At 32.5% G+C, this 17,489-nt stretch overlaps 1 protein-coding gene across 4 annotated transcripts; it reads right to left on the bottom strand.

The window, feature by feature from the left end:
• Positions 1-1,067: 1,067 nt before the first annotated feature.
• Positions 1,068-13,243, bottom strand: LOC148601512 (tumor necrosis factor receptor superfamily member 6-like). Of its 4 annotated transcripts, none has more exons than XM_088555007.1 (7): positions 13,088-13,243; positions 9,509-10,342; positions 7,135-7,293; positions 6,517-6,646; positions 6,094-6,161; positions 4,773-4,949; positions 1,068-4,076 (listed from the first exon to the last, which is right to left on the bottom strand). In XM_088555007.1, exons 2-7 carry the CDS (start codon positions 9,963-9,965, stop codon positions 3,856-3,858), a joined length of 1,212 nt encoding a protein of 403 aa, XP_088411133.1. In that variant the 5' UTR covers positions 9,966-10,342; positions 13,088-13,243; the 3' UTR covers positions 1,068-3,855. The 4 variants fall into 4 exon arrangements, with proteins under 4 accessions (XP_088411133.1, XP_088411137.1, XP_088411134.1 ...); XM_088555011.1 differs by lacking the exon at positions 13,088-13,243 and adding an exon at positions 12,100-12,120; XM_088555008.1 differs by lacking the exon at positions 13,088-13,243 and adding an exon at positions 10,596-11,684.
• Between the last annotated feature and the right edge of the window lie 4,246 nt (positions 13,244-17,489).

The following is a 17,489-nucleotide window of genomic DNA, read 5'->3' as shown; positions in this document are numbered from 1 at the left end:
CTTATATAATCATTTTTTTTTCGGATGGAGTCTAAATTGCGAAAAATTGCTAAATTATCGTCAGAACAAACACCAATTTGTCTTTGACATTTACTGTCATAAATAGGAGTACTGTTTAAATCAAAGACTGAAGTCCACAAAGATGCTAATCGTCAAATGTTCTATGCCACTGACTTTTGCATGCTTTCAATATCCGAAATGGAACGAATGCGATATGCTGTAAAATCGGTTGACTTCCGCTAGAATCTTGATTCCCTTGATATGATTACTCTGTCGTAACCGTGATGACCCGAATGTTTCTCAATCAAAACATCTGGTTACCAGGAAGTGGAGGTAATGTGTTCGTTCCAAAAGTTTCTCTAAAATTTTTAGCGATCTTTGGGTTGCTTATGATATATTGACCAGGACCGACACTTACATCTGCTAATGTAAACTTTTCTTTCCCTTACAAGCAAAAACACACGTAGAAAGCATGTGTATGATATTTAAGAGGTACATTTTGATCTCATATGAAGCTAGAATTGGTTTCACGGCAGCGTTCAGCAGCATAATGTGGTGTAACATTATGTAATTATGCAAATCATATATGCGAATGTAAAGTACCGAAACCACGCGTCCAAGAAGTCGCTGATAATATTAGCGATTTAAAAAGATTTTCTGTTTCCACTCGATATAGTTGCTCAAAGAATATGCCAGTGTCATCTTTAATTGTCCAAATATGATTTATTTTTTTATTTTACTTTTTACATTGAAATTGAACTTGAACCAAGGAACAATTATTCAGTTAATGTTAAACGATTTATAGATAGTTCATAGTTCATTAGTAGTTTAGTTTCAGTGTATACTTCTAAACTGAGTCTCCTTATCAAACATGGTTGTTTATGATAGAAACAGCTTCGCAGCATAGTTACGGATGAATCTCATGCCTTGTGAAAATTATAGAAGTGAATTCAGGAAACTGTTAAATAGGTCTACGATGGAGATCGCACAAATCTCTGTCAGTGACTTGATAGCAGTTTCAATATAGAAAAGAAATAACACACTGGAAAAAAAGACGCACAATAACATAAATGTCAGCGTTTCTTTTTATTAAACTACATGAACATAACAAAACAAACAAAACAAACACTTTTAATGTATTGAGCAATGAAATTAAAGTAAAACCTTGGAGACTAAGTTGAGTCGCTTCATTTATCAACTAAAGAATGGCAATATGAACTACAAATGCAGTTCGAACTCCGAAGTCATAGGAAATACGTATCTTTCTTAATTAATAGAACTATATATTAACCACCTATCCAACTCGGAGACAACGTGCACTTTCTGAGCTCCATGTTTTGGCAAAACGGGGCTTTTATACAAATAATATGATATTCGTATAAACTATAGCTGACCAATCTTTCCATCAAAATACTAAAACCATGTATTTCGTCAAAGCACCATAATAGCTCAATTAAATCTTTTATGCTAATTAATCTAAACAAATGTTATACTTCAATATAAAATGTATACTACAAATGATCAAATTATCAACATTTGATAAATTAAGAACACTATAAATAACACCATGCGTGAAAGACATTAAACAACTGCCTTTTTTTTTTGGTTGAAGCCAGATAGTAAATTTCTTCATCCAAGCAGAGTTTTTCCACATCTTGTCATTAAAATACTAAGAACAAGTATTTTGTCAAAATACCATGACGAGAATCAATTTAAACAATTAAAACAGATACTAAAATGTACTTGTTTGTATACTACAAATTAACAATCGAATAGACCCTTTTCATATTCTCGACTCTGACTTCGTTATTTAAAATTTGGAGCAAAAGGGAATTAACTCTCCAACCAGACAGACTGGTTTACTGTCTATTTGGAGCAAGGAACATCAGTTACTGTAGACTTCAAATATTTGACTTATTTGAGATGCGGTAAGTGCTTCGATACTCTTGGATAATTTGTTTTCAAACCATTTTGTTACTTACCGAAATGAAAATAGTTAAAGAAAAATGTTTTTCTTGAGACCGTCAACCAGGTTTTTGTGTAGTTTGGTAGTTACGCTCCCTTGAAAAACTTGCTAAAATGGCTTGCATGCCGTAAATATGAAAAAAAGATCATTAGAACGATCGCCATAAACAGTACCATGACTAAATAAGGAGTGACTAGAAAATTATAGTTTAATGTCCGTTGAATATATTTCATATAGTCCTGGACAACAATTTTTGATGTTAATCATTCCTGCAATTGATGTAGCACCTCACTTTTTTTTATGGGAATCATGCTTACGTTAATTTGTTTTCTAATATTGATTTTATTTAAATAAACATGTAGTCTAAGAAACAAGTTCTTTTCATTTTTTTGTCCAATTAAATTTGTTTTAAAAGACAGGAGCAAAATCGTAAAAAGATATTCAATGAACATATATGAAAAACACTGCATTTTTCGATATAAAGAGGAAAACCTTGAAGTAAATTCAAATAGTTTCCCCCTATTTGACTCGATACACAATTAGCAGGATGATACAGGTATCAGTCTTGTATTGATATTCTTGAGCGGCAGGATGTACGTCAAAACATAGAGTTTAATAAACCATAGTAACGGTTCCTTTTTTTCTGATTTTGTAAGCTGCAGGTAATTTTTAAGTGGAATTTTAGATAAATTTAAAGATGTATCCAAATAAAAAAAAAATGTGATTTTTATTTTCAGATTTATAGACAGGAAAGAGGAAGGATATCAGGCTGACTAGAAATACTGCAGCCCAACAATAACACCAAAGTGAAAGTAGAATATATGCGATTTTGACTTCAAGGTTTGCTGGTGTACCAAAGTTCGTGTCCTTTTTGGTTTTGGCCTAAATTTGAACTTTTACATTTACTTGATCTAGCCAAATGTTCCAAATGCGGATTAAAACTTTAGAAAGAATTTTAGATTTTTTAAAAGAAGCAACCCTAACATTGTGGCCTATCTGATTCTGAGATCATTTGATAAATGCAAATGTAAAAATCAATGGATTAAGAACAAAAAGGAAATGAATAAGTAATTATCATAAAAACGGTGCTTTACTAAAATATTTCAAATAACATAAATATATCCTAAACAAATTTTTCTTTCTGATTATAATACTACTTGTATATCACTGATTATACTATTGGTTTTATAGTTGCTGAATTCAACTAACAAATGATTATGGATCGATGATAAGTTATATATACGGTTAATGGGTTTGACAGTGTCAATGTATCTTGCATAAACTTTGGGTAGTCTAGCACAAGGACGGTTTCAGCTGATCTAATGACACTTAGCTGTAATAATTAAAGGGTGATAATAGAATTACCGAACTGACAAAATCTACGCAGGAGTCAAAAGGAATAGTCTAAAGTAAAAGTCCATACAACAAATGGCAATATCAGGACAACAAATGGAAGGAAAACCATTCAACGCAATGATCCTGACTTGGTACATTCATTTCAAAAAGATAGGTGGGTTAAACCAGGTTATATAGCACGCTAAACCTCCCAGTTTCATTATAGTTCATTATTTCTGGTACCGTTTACTATATCTGGTATATTTCAACAAAAAAGGACAGCATAAAATTGCCAGCGGTCAAAATCGGTAAAACCAGTAGTCAAAATAGTACAAAAGATATGAACAACGAATAAGTGAAAATAAAAAAAGAACTCAATACAATAAACACGATTTGAACCATAGTCAATCGTGCAGTCAAATTCTTTCCAAGCAAACCAAGTATTTAATAGATTACGCTCTTGAAACCGGTTTAGAAACGACATCAGTAACATCTTTTGTTTATAAAAAGTTTGTCATGGAGGAATGCGATCTACACCCATTTTGGACTGGATTTTACAGCAAAGACGGAAAATCTCTCCTAAGTTTTTCACCTAAATCTGTTAAATCATTGGATTGTAGTGCTGAAATAATATTTCTAAGACAAGCATTATCCCCAGCAAGTCTGTACCATGAAAGTAAGCATTGGTACTTTTGTTCGACCAAATTACCTTGGTGGTCGTGAATTATGGTGTCCACTTTGTTCTCAAGTACGGAATTAGATTTGTAGTACTTCCCTGTAAAATAAAAAAAAGTTTAACTTTAAGCATGACCCGAAGGTACACAATATCATGCTTGGCATTCAGATACTATGAACAAATTTACATTTACTGAAAAAAAAAATACATTCAAACAGAAATGGTGGATCTGGAACATCATAGCCAACTATAGATGTACTAATGCATAATTGTTGGCATTTTGTTCGTATTTTGTGTATAAGCGATCCCGAATATTTAAACAATCTGAAAAATTAGATAAACAATGGTCTCCGTCATCGTCAGTATTGAACAATCATTGTCGGACAATTAAAGACTTTTGTGTGTTTTATTTTGAATTACAGAGATTAATACACAGCCAAACGTGCCACACATGAGAATCATATTTTTCGTTTAGATATGACTTGCATAATTATGATATGCTTTCGGGTCAAAGTTAACATATGAGAATGTTATGATAATCATATGAAAATTATCATATGATTATCATATGAATCGAGTATCATATGATTATCATATGAATCGAGCATCATATGATTATCATATGAATCGAGCATCATATGATTATCACATCTGGCGCATTTGGATATGCACTACGAGAAGAAATGTACGTACATGGATGGATCATTGATGATGTAAAAAAATCATAGTGAGGAAACCTGTGTATTCAAATCCTTTGCTTTAAAATTATAATTAAATCTATGAACAAGTACCTACCGTACAGAGTTCGAATTACGAATTTCCACTTTGAACATGGTAATTCTTTCCCTAAACTCATAAATAGTTTTCCCCAGAGATCACGATGTGTTCCATCATTATCCATATATGTTCTATTGACAGTTGTGGATAAATGCTCAGTTGTGGGTGCTGGTGCCAATAATGACGGGGCTTCATCTACAAATGAACACAATATTATAGCACATACATCTCGTCCGCGAGAGACCCGAAAGGGTAGTTAAGGACGTTATAAACCCTCAGTTATTTACCAAACAAGTTTTAATAACATGTTGTACCTATGCGATGCAAAAAGAATATTTGATAAATAAAAGTTCAGAAACTGATCGAACAGTACTTTTGCTTTTATAACATTGCAAGCTGCGATCAGATATTAATGAAATGTATTTGTGAGCGGTGAAGACCTTGAGGTCATATTCTAATGAGTGGATGTTACATCTTGTATAAACAGAGAAAGTGTTACTTCTTCGTCTCTATATGTGTAATTGACGTAAAAATACAAGAAACTCCATTTCATAGGTTCCTTGTAGTGAGGCAAGCGTGATCGAAAAGTCGACAGATTTCAAATGATAACAAGGCTTTTTAAAAAAGAGTAATCAAGGGAACCAAGGTTATAGCGGTAATCAAAAGAATTCAATCCAGGGACAAAGACCAGACATGGAACACAGACATACACAACAAAGAACATAAAGTAACTAAAATCATACATACAAAGTAACAAAAGCAAATGAGCAACTTGGACACCACTAAAAACTGGGAGCATGGACCAGGTGCATCAGTAGGGCAAGCGTCCTCTGCTTTTCTAGAAACACCCGACGAGTTGTTCATAAAAAGTCAAGTCCGGGGCAGACAAACGAGGAAAGGAAAACTATAAAACTAAAAGCTACGCAATAGCAAAATATAAATGTAAGCATTGGTTTTGCATTGAACATTATGAGAAATTTGTTACGGGCTGTTTACTATACAAATATTTCACATTTTTGTGTCAGTTCAAAGTCTTTCTATACTATTATTTGTGTTCTATAATACATTTCTTGTAGCATGAAATTGTCCATGTCCTTTGATAGTTACACAAATTTTAATCTTTAATCAATTTTGTGCTGATTCACCAAAAAGGCAAAAGTACATTTCATTAATCAGCAGTTACAGCGTTCGTCTATTTTAAAATATTTATTAAAACAGTTTTTAAAGGTTACAAGTTGGTAAATCCAAAACGAGAATATATTAGACTTTAACTAGGTTCAAGACGTAATTGTAAATAAAGAACAAATCAAGTCCTACAATATCAAAGCTGAATACTTACTTGGCTCAACACATAAACCTAATCGTTGTTTAATTTTAATCTGTTCAGCACTTTCATTTTGTCGACAACTACAAAATAAATAATTATGAAAATAACAGTAATTTTAGCAGATAAGTTTACCATCCGACTCATGCATGAATATGCATGATAGTGCATTATGCTTCGTAAGTAAACCACTTTACACACATTTTTGACATCTTTAAGAATGTTAAAATATTATTGGAAAATTTTAAAGAAGCCTTTTATCAACATAAAAAAACGGTAGCCAGTAGGGCTGGCGGATACCTATTGTTTTGATTCCAGACATTGAACTCTCTCTATGTTAAACAATATACTTTGAATGCTTGGTAGCAATTTCATGGTTTCTTTTTTAATCGCTAATAGACTTTTAGACGTTTTGGAAAATATACTCAATAACCTCACCAGATCATTTTATTCTCACAGACGTAACAATTTCTGTATAGATAAAAAATTATCGCAACAGCCACTGCGGTTGCAAGGACTGCAACTATAATGAATGGTAACTCAAACTCGTAGAATGACGACTTTTCTTCTGCAATTAAATTATAAAGAAATAATAAAGGACCTTCGTCCAAAAATACTTCATTTTTCATCAATACATGATAATTTCTACTAAATTACTACTGCTATAAATAATAGAAATAGTACCTTCACACTAATGCCAAATTCACTCTTTTTATTTAAAAGAAATAATGTAATTTAGTTGTTTATTTCTCATCTGGGCACTGTGACGTCATTAATGTCGATCGAGTCCGAAATTCAAATAATTCTAAACCTTTGATGAAGGGACTTATCAGAATTTTGACCTTAATCCATTTGAAATTAAATCATAAGGATTGGTTTTAATTTTTTACCGCATGCTTGTGATGCTCGCATAACCAACTTTGGGGCGTAAAGTCAATCATAGTTGGTTATGTCTCATTACTTGGTCAAAGTTTAAAAACAATCCTCAAATAAATAAATACAAAAACAAATATAAAACAAAAACAATAAAAAAAAGAAGAAGAAGAAAGAACCAACCGTCTGACACGCAGACTGTGTTTTTCGTGTCACTGCAACTGCTTACTTCTCCACTTGGGTCACATAGCTTGCAACGTTTACAACTTGCGGTTGAAGACGTTGAATTTGAATAATATCCCTCATTACATTTACGACATTTCGTGTCTGTTGTTGAGGTACCTATAACAAAATGAAAATAACATCGCGAAATTTGACAGTTCTGACATCGGTGGGAATTTTTCAGACCTTTCTATGCGTTTACATATGTTGTAGCGGATAGAGTCGTCACATATATATATATATATATATATATATATATATATATATATATATATATATATATATATATATATATAGAGAGAGAGAGAGAGAGAGAGAGAGAGAGAGAGAGAGAGAGAGAGAGAGAGAGAGAGAGATTTTGTAAACCTTATTCTGAACCCATATTGCTGCCAAATGTGTAGGAAGACTTGGCGATACAATTGCAACCCATTCAAGTATGCGCATGTCACAAGTTGGTGCTACCATGGCTACACCTTGGTAAACCCGTGGCTTCCAACGTGATGCTGATAGCAAATACGTTTGATGAACAAGTTTACGAAAATAGACTCGTGGTGTGCAAAAATGAATCCTAAGGAAAAGTAGTGATTGTTTTTCAAGTAAGCCTTATATCATTCCCCCATTTTTAGTTAACTCATTAACAAATGGTTATTTCTAGTTCAAAGTAAAGAAAAATCCTTTTTGTTTTTTCATCTGAACTTTTTAAACATTTTGTTTACGGTTTATCCATTTGATTTGTTCAATTTGTCATAGTTTTCCTTTCATCTTTCGTCTACCCCGGACTTGACTTTCAATGAACAACCTGGCGGGTGTTTCTAGAAAAGTAGAGGACGCTTACCCTACCGGCGCAACTGGTCCATGCTCCAAGTTTTTAATGGTGTCTGAGTTGCTCCTTTACTTTTGTTATTTTATACGTGATATTTTAGTTACGTTATGTTCTTTGTTGTGTATGTCTGTTTACCATGTCTGGCCTTTCTACCTGGATTCTTTACCTTAATTTTCAATACCACGAATTTAAAAAAAACCCCAAAACACTGGGGCTTTTTTGTGTATCACATTTGGTAGAACTTATCTGAATTTGACTTCCATTTCAATATCATTGGTTTTTGAGTACCTTTTGTATACATTTTATTTTTGGATTTAAATCATCGGATGTATTTGGTTGCAAAGCTATTAATAGGGAGCTACTCCTCAAACCACGTGAACAACTTATCTGAATTTTCACGCTACTGAAATGAATGAAAACAGCTGATACATATCGGAATGTTACGTGTGTTTGTTTATATGAATAGGGTAAGGAACAATTTACACACACCCAAGCCATGCTCAATAAGTCGCCTGCTGCTCATATAGCAATCGGAAATCGACCACATTTGTGGTCTTAAAGTCTGTTAGGATGTAATATTAGAATTGTATATTTATTACATTTAACTTCCCTGGATGCTACATCTGTACGTTACACAACTTACTGTTTTTAATTAACTCTGTATGCATACTAATAACAGGTTAATGAATTAAAAAAGTCATGTTTACTGCGGTGTATTTAATTCAGCAGTTTGCTTGGTACAACAATGTTTTCTATGTTGATGAAATACTCGCATGTATGGTCCCAAAGTGCCCATACTTAGAATCAAAATAATGTCAGTACTTTTTCTGTGGACATTACAAAACGTTTGTCCTGGTTTCCATTTACCTAACTTGGTAATATGCCAATAATTATGTTGACCAACAAATAATGTTTTGCAAGTGCTGTTTGAGTAGTGAAATGTCAGACGAGACCAATACCAAATAATTGTTTTAATGAATGTCATTTACTTATTGTCAAAATAGAAATTTTATACCGTAATATAACACAAAGTTCAGTTTATTTCTATTGAACCTTCAGGAGATATTGTACTTTCATAAAGAATAACGTTTCTGAAAAAAGTTATTAATTTAAAAAACAGAATACAATATGCACATTTTATATTATAATTGATAATTGTACAAATATTTCAGTTCCAAACTTTGTATGTCCGTTTTAATTTGTGCCCACAATATCTGATTTTTAAAATATGTGATTTTAAATTAAAGCAAATAAAGATATTACTATAATATTCCCCCAAAGAGCAAATCAATGCCATCTTGCCCTATTTAGTTCATTCAGACTTTATATAAATCTCTTTTTCCACAGTTGTGTATTCATTTCAGTATTTGTCTATACGTTTTATGTTCGTATACTGTAGAAGTTCTACAAAATACATTTAAGTATTGAAAGGCTTTAATGGAATCTCAGTTTTGTCCAATCCACTTTTGTTTGGAATATGTATTGAAAAAATAGCGAGAATACACAACTTACCTTGTTGAAATGGTTCTTTTCCTGCCTCACATTTGGTATGAGGTAAACATCTCGATTCGCCGGGGCCAGTTGATTGGTTGTAAAATCCACTTTTGCATCGACATATTGCATCAGAAGTGGAGTTGCACCTTACCACAATCTCGGCATTTTTATCGATGCAAGTTGTAGTGCAATCGGCACATTTATAAGCAATATTAAAGTTACTATTGTACGTCCCTGCCGCACATTCTTTACAAACAGCTGTTGTGTAGTTTAAAGTACAGTCTTTGAGATAATGAAATCCTGGGTGGCAAACAAAACAAGTAAATCCATTTATGCCAGTATATGTGGAATGCATGTGGAAATTGTTTGATATGGATCTTATAGATCTGTCCGATCCATGGAAATCAAATGTCATATGCTTCGCTAAAACTACAATGACTACCGACATATAAATAATACAGACAAAAACTGTCATTTTTTCGGATATGTATGCTTAAAAATCGACACTCGCTTATTCTTTTCAAAACGTTAATTTATGTCCAGTATTGTTTTTCTCTATATATACACATGTATCTCATTGATCATGAAACGCCAACATACATTGTAATGTGGAAATCATGGCGAAATGACCAAAACATTTTAAGAATGAAGTAGTCATTTGTTCCCCCTAAATTACTAAATTATATCAAGCCATTGCGATTAAAATATATTAATTTGTTTAGTTTAATATGTGGATTTTCGTCACTACGATTCATTAATATAATCGTTTTGTCTTCTTCTTTTTTCATTGTACTTGTCGAATAATGAACGTCATGTTAGTTTCACAAAACAATAATCACAGGATTGGAAAGACTGAAAATATAAGACACGATGTCAAAATAGAAAATTCTAAATAGTTAAACAATAATGAAGAAGTTAGTAATTCGAACAATACTAATAATTGAAAACAATACATTTGCCATCTTCATAAATTCAACTACCTTCACAATTGCAATTCACGGATACAAATTTAAAGAGAATTCAATTGCATCCCAAATATTAGTAGTTGTATACATTACATTATGAAAGACCGAATTTCTCAATGGAAAGAAAATAACAATCATACTCTTGCTCTTTATGTTGTTGGATTTCGTAATACGATAGAATAGTAATAAAAAAGCCAAAATAACTATTGTTCTTGGTTTTAAATATTCGGCACATCTCATTATCCATTTATCAATATGTTTAACTTTATCCAAAATCAGTTTATGATCTAGTAGGTTATGATCATAAACGATCCAAGAGAAAATTTATTCCCCACAAAAATAAATGTTAACATCGCACAAACTGTTTGGATGTGTAAATTCGTTCACTGTATGAGTCATTCCTTGGTTAACCTTTCAATGTTTACAAAGAAAATCAAGAATTATGGGTCCCACAAAAAACGAAATTCAATGTTTAAAGGCCGTTGAGAATATGGTATCAGATTTTAAATTCGGGATGAAATGTTATTTACCTGTATTCTAATACAGTAAACATATATAATTTCGTTTAAACCACGTGTCTACTAAGATTAGTATTAATTTAAAAAAATAAGTGTTCAACGCAGTATTTGTAGCAGTCTTAGAAATTTTTCATTTTATCAATTATATTTGCTGTCCTTAAACTTTTGACCAAATGTAGATGCATGTAACCTTTTATATTAAGAGACTGTCCATTTAGAAACCAGACAGTTCCTATGATATGGATGGCACATGATACATTTTATCCCATGGAATTTTTTTATTATTATATAGATAGCAGTGTTTTATAGAGTAATCAAGGGAACCAAGGTTATAGCGGTAATCAAAAGAATGTAATCCAGGGACAAAGACCAGACATGGAAAACAGACATACACAACAAAGTACACAAAGCAACCAAAACCACACATACAAAGTAACAAAAGTAAATGAGCAACTCGGACTCCACTAAAAAATATCGAATGTTCCCAGTGTAATAAATTTCGATAATTCACACTGTGGAATAAATTCGGTAATTTCACTCTCGGACGTTCTCCCGCCAAAACAATCACAACTTTAAAATCAATTCACGAAAATTGGAAATTTACGTTGAAAATAGCAACGAATAATCAAGTAAATGTATATAATAAATAGGATAATCAAGTGGTTATCGTGAATAACCACAATATGATCACTCATGCCAAGCACGCAATAAGATTTATTTCGTGCGCGGAACAAGTTCCTCACAATTGTTAAATCTAGGCTTTCTTCGACACTCGTGATCGATCATGTTTGAGTTATTCACTTTTTTCAATTAATTATCCTATTATTCCCAATGTAATGTTCATATCATATACTATTATATGTCTAATATCATAAATCATTTCAAATCGACAATGGATGGCTCAGAAAAAGATTATACAGTTTCCCAAGAAAGCAACCAAATTATTAACAAAATGAACGAGTAATCTTTTTTTTCAATGAATTCCAATGCTTTCTATGTAATTTATTTCTCATTAGCCGTCGCAGTCAATCAAAAATCAACATTCAACTTTGAGAACGGATCCATTGGCGATATGAAATAGATGAAAGTTTAAGATTTATAAAGTTCAATTCAAAATCGTATTTACAAAGCGATATCAAGAACAAGTCACCACAAATTAAAATAAAAAGTCCAAAAGACTCCATTTCGTCATTGTTCTAACTTGGTCTGACCATTTATGTCGCTTTGGTGTTCATTATTAATTATCATTATACACGTGACAGGACCTGTTTCCTTATTTTGATGAAAAGACGCGCCTATGTGTTGCACAAAATAATAGCCGTCTCGGAAAAAAAAATCACCATTTGTCTATTTTAAGAACACATGAAATAGGTTTTTATGGTTCTATATATATAGCCAGGGTAACGGTTGAAGGCTGACTAAACTTTTATAAATAGATTTAAATCGTGACTTCAAAAATTACTGAACTAAATCGCCGCAAAGATTATATATACATAGTAAAACCTTTTTAAACAAAATCTCTAATGAACTAGAAATCCGTCTTAAACTAACAGCAGTTGCAGTCCTCTTATATTAGGTTAAAATACATTTTGAGCCCGTTTTAACCTAACATCGGAATAAACCGCGAATTCTTATTCTCACGACACGATGTCCGTTTAGACGGTTTTCATTGTGTGTTTGATGATGGCCCCTCATTGAAAATTAAACCAAGTGTCATCTTAAGCAACTTCTCTTTTTATACATTACAACATATACGTTGTTAAACTAATGAAACATTTTGAGTATGAAATGACTCATTCATACAATTGTCAACAACGGGGAGATATGGATAAGTTCACTTTCTCATTTCAAACAAACCGCTTGGTGAAATGATTTAAATATATTGTTTCAAAATACATGTTATATACATCACGTGACAAATTTGAATACCTTTTTAAAAAACAATAACCATTAAAGATTTATACATATAAACAAAACAGAATAAAATATCACTGTAAAAAATCAGAATATTTGATATAACTAAATGAAATTCATATGTTGCGTTGGTGGGACAAAGTTTAATTATCTAATATAAATAATAAAAAACAACATAAAATAAAAAAAGATGAACATACCTTTTGTCCATTAATACTATATATATTTGTTGTATCAACCAGGACGGTATCTCTAGTTAACATTACAAACAGGGAGTGTCATACCTGTGCATTAAACTTAAACGGATATATATATAGGTTTTAAGATTTGTACTTGTCTATGAAAGAAATGATAAATACACATGTACTACTTTCTTTTTAACAGTTTTTACCACCTAATTTCATAACATACTACTGAAGTAGTCTATACAAATTCAAGCTTTTACTCCATTGCACATAATATTACTTATATTGTCTTAACGAAAACAGTTTCATGTTTAATATTTAAAAATTCACACAACAATGTATGCGCTGCCTAAAATCATCAGGCGCAAATGAAAAATTTTAGAAAAGATGAGGTCAGTGTCAACTCCAGTTATATCAAGATAATCGCATCCCATCTCTTCACCACTTCTGGTAGATTCTGCTCATCTCTGAATTTGAAAACAACTTTAAACAAGATAATATTTCAATCAAAGACTTTGATTGGAGATACCATGGAAGTGAAAGATATTCTCAGATTCAAGTTTTTACGAACATGCAATATGCATCGTAAGACATTCCTGGAAATTTATATTAACGTAGAAGGATTTTCATTTTCTTTACTATCCTGATTATCGCATTTCATCTATATCGACATGAAATCGGCATTATTCTAACATTAATTTTAGAAATACATTTCTTAGAGATATAGACCATAAGCTGCTGGCATAATCCTGCCAAAGAATGATTTTTTTAAAATCTATATAGGAATATAAAACATGTTTCTGCCTATTTTCCAAAATATAAATGCACCTCTAACTCAGGATTCAGAAAATATTGAAGGCCGTGAGTTGTTAAATAATGGAACAATTATGTAAAATTACAAACTAAAAGCGGAGTTATCAATTAAGAAAAAACAGAAACTATAAAATGCAGATACCATGTTAGAACTATCACATTTATGTAGGCGGTGTTGCCATAGATGTCACAGCGGTACGTGTTCGAGTCCCGCGGAGGGAACGACCAAAAATTTCGTTCGCAAATTGGACAGTTCTCACATCGTTTGGAGTTTTCAGACTCTTCTATAAGTTTATATTATCTTCCCTGTATCAATTTGATCCAATGGAGCAATGTAGCAAATAGAGTCGTCAAATTCTGAGACGTTGTATAATATTGATTTGTTGTAACATGCATCATTAATTTGTTCCTCTATCCTACAAAATAACATCTAAATGAACTGTCCCGTAATACCATACATCGTGTACTAAGTTACAGCCCTAGATTAATCCTACGAGGAGGAATGACCCGGCCAGCGAAAGCTATATTTTATATAGCCTAACTGGCCGAGTGGTCGAGGGCGCTGGACTTTGTGCAGGCGGTGTTGCCATATATGTGACAGCGGTACGAGTTCGGGTCCCGCGGAGGGAACGACCAAATATTTGCATCGCAAATTTGACAGTTCTAACATCGTTTATATACGTTTACATATCTTCCCTTTATCAATTTGATCCGATGGAGCAGTGTAGCAAATAGAGTCGTCACATTCGGAGACGTATATATATATATATATATATATTTGACATTAATTATTACTTAGATCACGAAAATACTATATAGCTTATTTTAGTTGTTCAAATTAATAAAAGAGTAGTTACAGCGGTAATCAAAAGAATGTAATCCAGGGACAAAGACCAGACATGGAAAACAGACATACACAACTAAAAACATAAAGTAACTAAAATCATACATACAAAGTAACAAAGCAAATGTGCAACTCTGACTTCACTAAAACTATGAGCATGGACCAGGTGCACCCGCAGAGTAAGCGTCCTCTGCTTTTCTAGAAACACCCGCAGAGTTATATATATGCATGACGTGATAGTTCCAAGGAGTCGTTCATTGGCTGAAATCGTGCGTAACAAATTCTTACGGGAAAATCCTATACTAATATCCGCCATGTTGGTTTCTACGGGACGATTTGTTTACAAACGAAGTTCGTAAGTTCCCGTCGAACTCCGGTGACAATTGTCTGCTTGATCAACTTCTCGGCGTTGTACGATGTTCGCGTAGAATAAATCCGAGATATCCGAATTAGCGCCGAAATGCATTTTAGGTTCTTCGGTTTTTGGACATACCATTTAAACGTAAACAACATCTCCTAGCAACCCGATCACTGTAATTATGGCCGATTTTTTGATAATGTAAATATTGGGACCGAGAATTAAAATCTCACCGGAATTAAACGATTCAATGTTTAGGGAGAAGCCGTTTGGCTAAACGAATGAGCAAGTTTAAGACAATTTAAACGACGGTAGGTGTCAATAAAGTCGTAGAAAATATTTTTATTCAAATTTTAACAGTATCTTATTTATGTTACGCCGAGTTTTCAAATGAGCAATAATCAAATGCAATTCGATGGGGTTGCTGAATTATACTGTCCCGACGTCATCTCCGAATTTGAGGAATTTGCAATGGAAATTTTAGGCGAGGGAGATATTTTATAATAAATATGTGGCAGTATTTTAAAATAAAAAATATAAACCATACAATTATTCAAAAGCTTAAAAAACTGTAGTTTTCAATGTTATTAAAGTTATTAAATTTATGAAATTTCAACATTTAACTACTCTCGGCCGGAATTGTTTCCTTAACCCTGAGCTATAACGCTGCATTTATAATTTGGCAAACAGGCAGAAATGTATTTAAGTACCATTCTGCGTAAGAATCAGGCAATGGGTGGCACATCATAATTCTCATTATGATCTTTTTGCCTGCAATATATTCAATACATCTAGAAAACAACTGTTAAGCTATTTAAATTTATCCTGAAGCAGTGTGACGTAGATATTTTTGACTGCTTTTATAACGACAAAGTGCGTGAACAGTGCATTTCAACTAAATTTGATATATCAATATCTTAAAACGGCAAATTTTACAAACACTTATATGGTTAATTCTTGATGTTATCAGGTATAAATACTTAGTAAATGCAATAAAATATCTGTGTTTTTTCGTCATGTGCCACACCTTATACACATTTTGCCCGATCCTTAGACTGAGAAAACATCTGAAATGAATCCTAAAAGCCTACAAGATCCGCCTGGAGAGGATTATTCTAGCTCATGGTCAATAACTCTAAGAAATGTATTCGTATACAACAACCAATAATCAATTGTTTGCGAAAATATGGCCAATAGTGGATACTCGCCTGTTATCTGGACATTATCTTTTAAAAAATCTGTTGTAAAAACTTTTTATTGGCGAGCGATTTACTTTTATCTATTTCGCAAGCAAGAAAAGTAGCGACAATAAATTGCTGTGATTATATTCTTGATAATGAAATACATGTTAACCAGAGTTTTAGAGAATAAAATGTGGCAAATTGATATAATGTAATGCGAAAAAAGGCAGGCGCGTAGCTGAGGCCAAATTGAAGTGTAGGCAAAATTACGACAGGGGGTCTGGGGGCCGCATAAGGCCCCCCGCAGGGCCATGAGGCGAAGCCCCCTCCCCCCGAATCTCCGCGGAGATAGCGTTTTAGAGAATCAGTTATGCCTCTCCTGGATGTATTTTATCTAAAAAACAAATAAAAATTGGCATTATTAAGTGCAGGCAAAAGTTTTTTTGCCTAACGGCAGCTACGCGCCTGAAAGGTATCCGCAAAAAGATGCTGGTTTAGAATGTCATAAATATGGTTCATAGTTTTATCATATCTAAATGTTCCAAATTACTTCTTCATTCTTCATGTATAAGAGATTGGGAAAATGTTGTTTTATTATGCTTACAATATGATAGGTAGATATACTTTGAACTATTCACTTGGTAGAATACTCTACATTTCACTTATTATGAAAAATCAAGCGAATACAAACAAAATCGTAATACAACAGACATAGCATTTCAAATATATTTTAATCTGAATATATGTAATAAACATCATTGTTATCTGAAAGATTGTATATAAAATGGAGTCATTTTCCTGATAAAGGAATTATACGAAGTGAAACAAAACAAAACAAAAAAAAATTGAAGTGAGGCGACACTAAAAAATGTATATTGTTGAATAATTGTCTTAAGCTTTCGTAAATTGCTTGAAAAGGATTGTTATCCAGTTAAGATAAAGTACCACCAATTAGTTGAGCTAAACAGATTAAATTTAAACGCTAAACTATTTCATCCACAAAAACTTTTACCTCCAAATTCTATAATTATTTACCTTACTAATGCTATTCATTTACTTTAATCGTTGTACCATTCATAAAAATCTGTATCATACGTGACGTTATAAATAAATCAACATTTATCTTTGAATGAAAGTTCTTTATATTGACTCATTCTCTGAGTCACCAAAAAGTAAGTAAACTGGCAATGACTAGCGAAAAACCTTTGTGAAAAGTACTTT

This window comes from Perna viridis, chromosome 12 (assembly GCF_037379345.1).
Source record: "Perna viridis isolate PV_CMFRI_1.1 ecotype Kerala chromosome 12, ASM3737934v1, whole genome shotgun sequence".
NCBI lineage: Eukaryota > Metazoa > Mollusca > Bivalvia > Mytilida > Mytilidae > Perna > Perna viridis.
The sequence above is the reverse complement of the archived record's forward strand: the minus strand, read 5'-3'. Positions and strand labels throughout refer to the sequence as shown.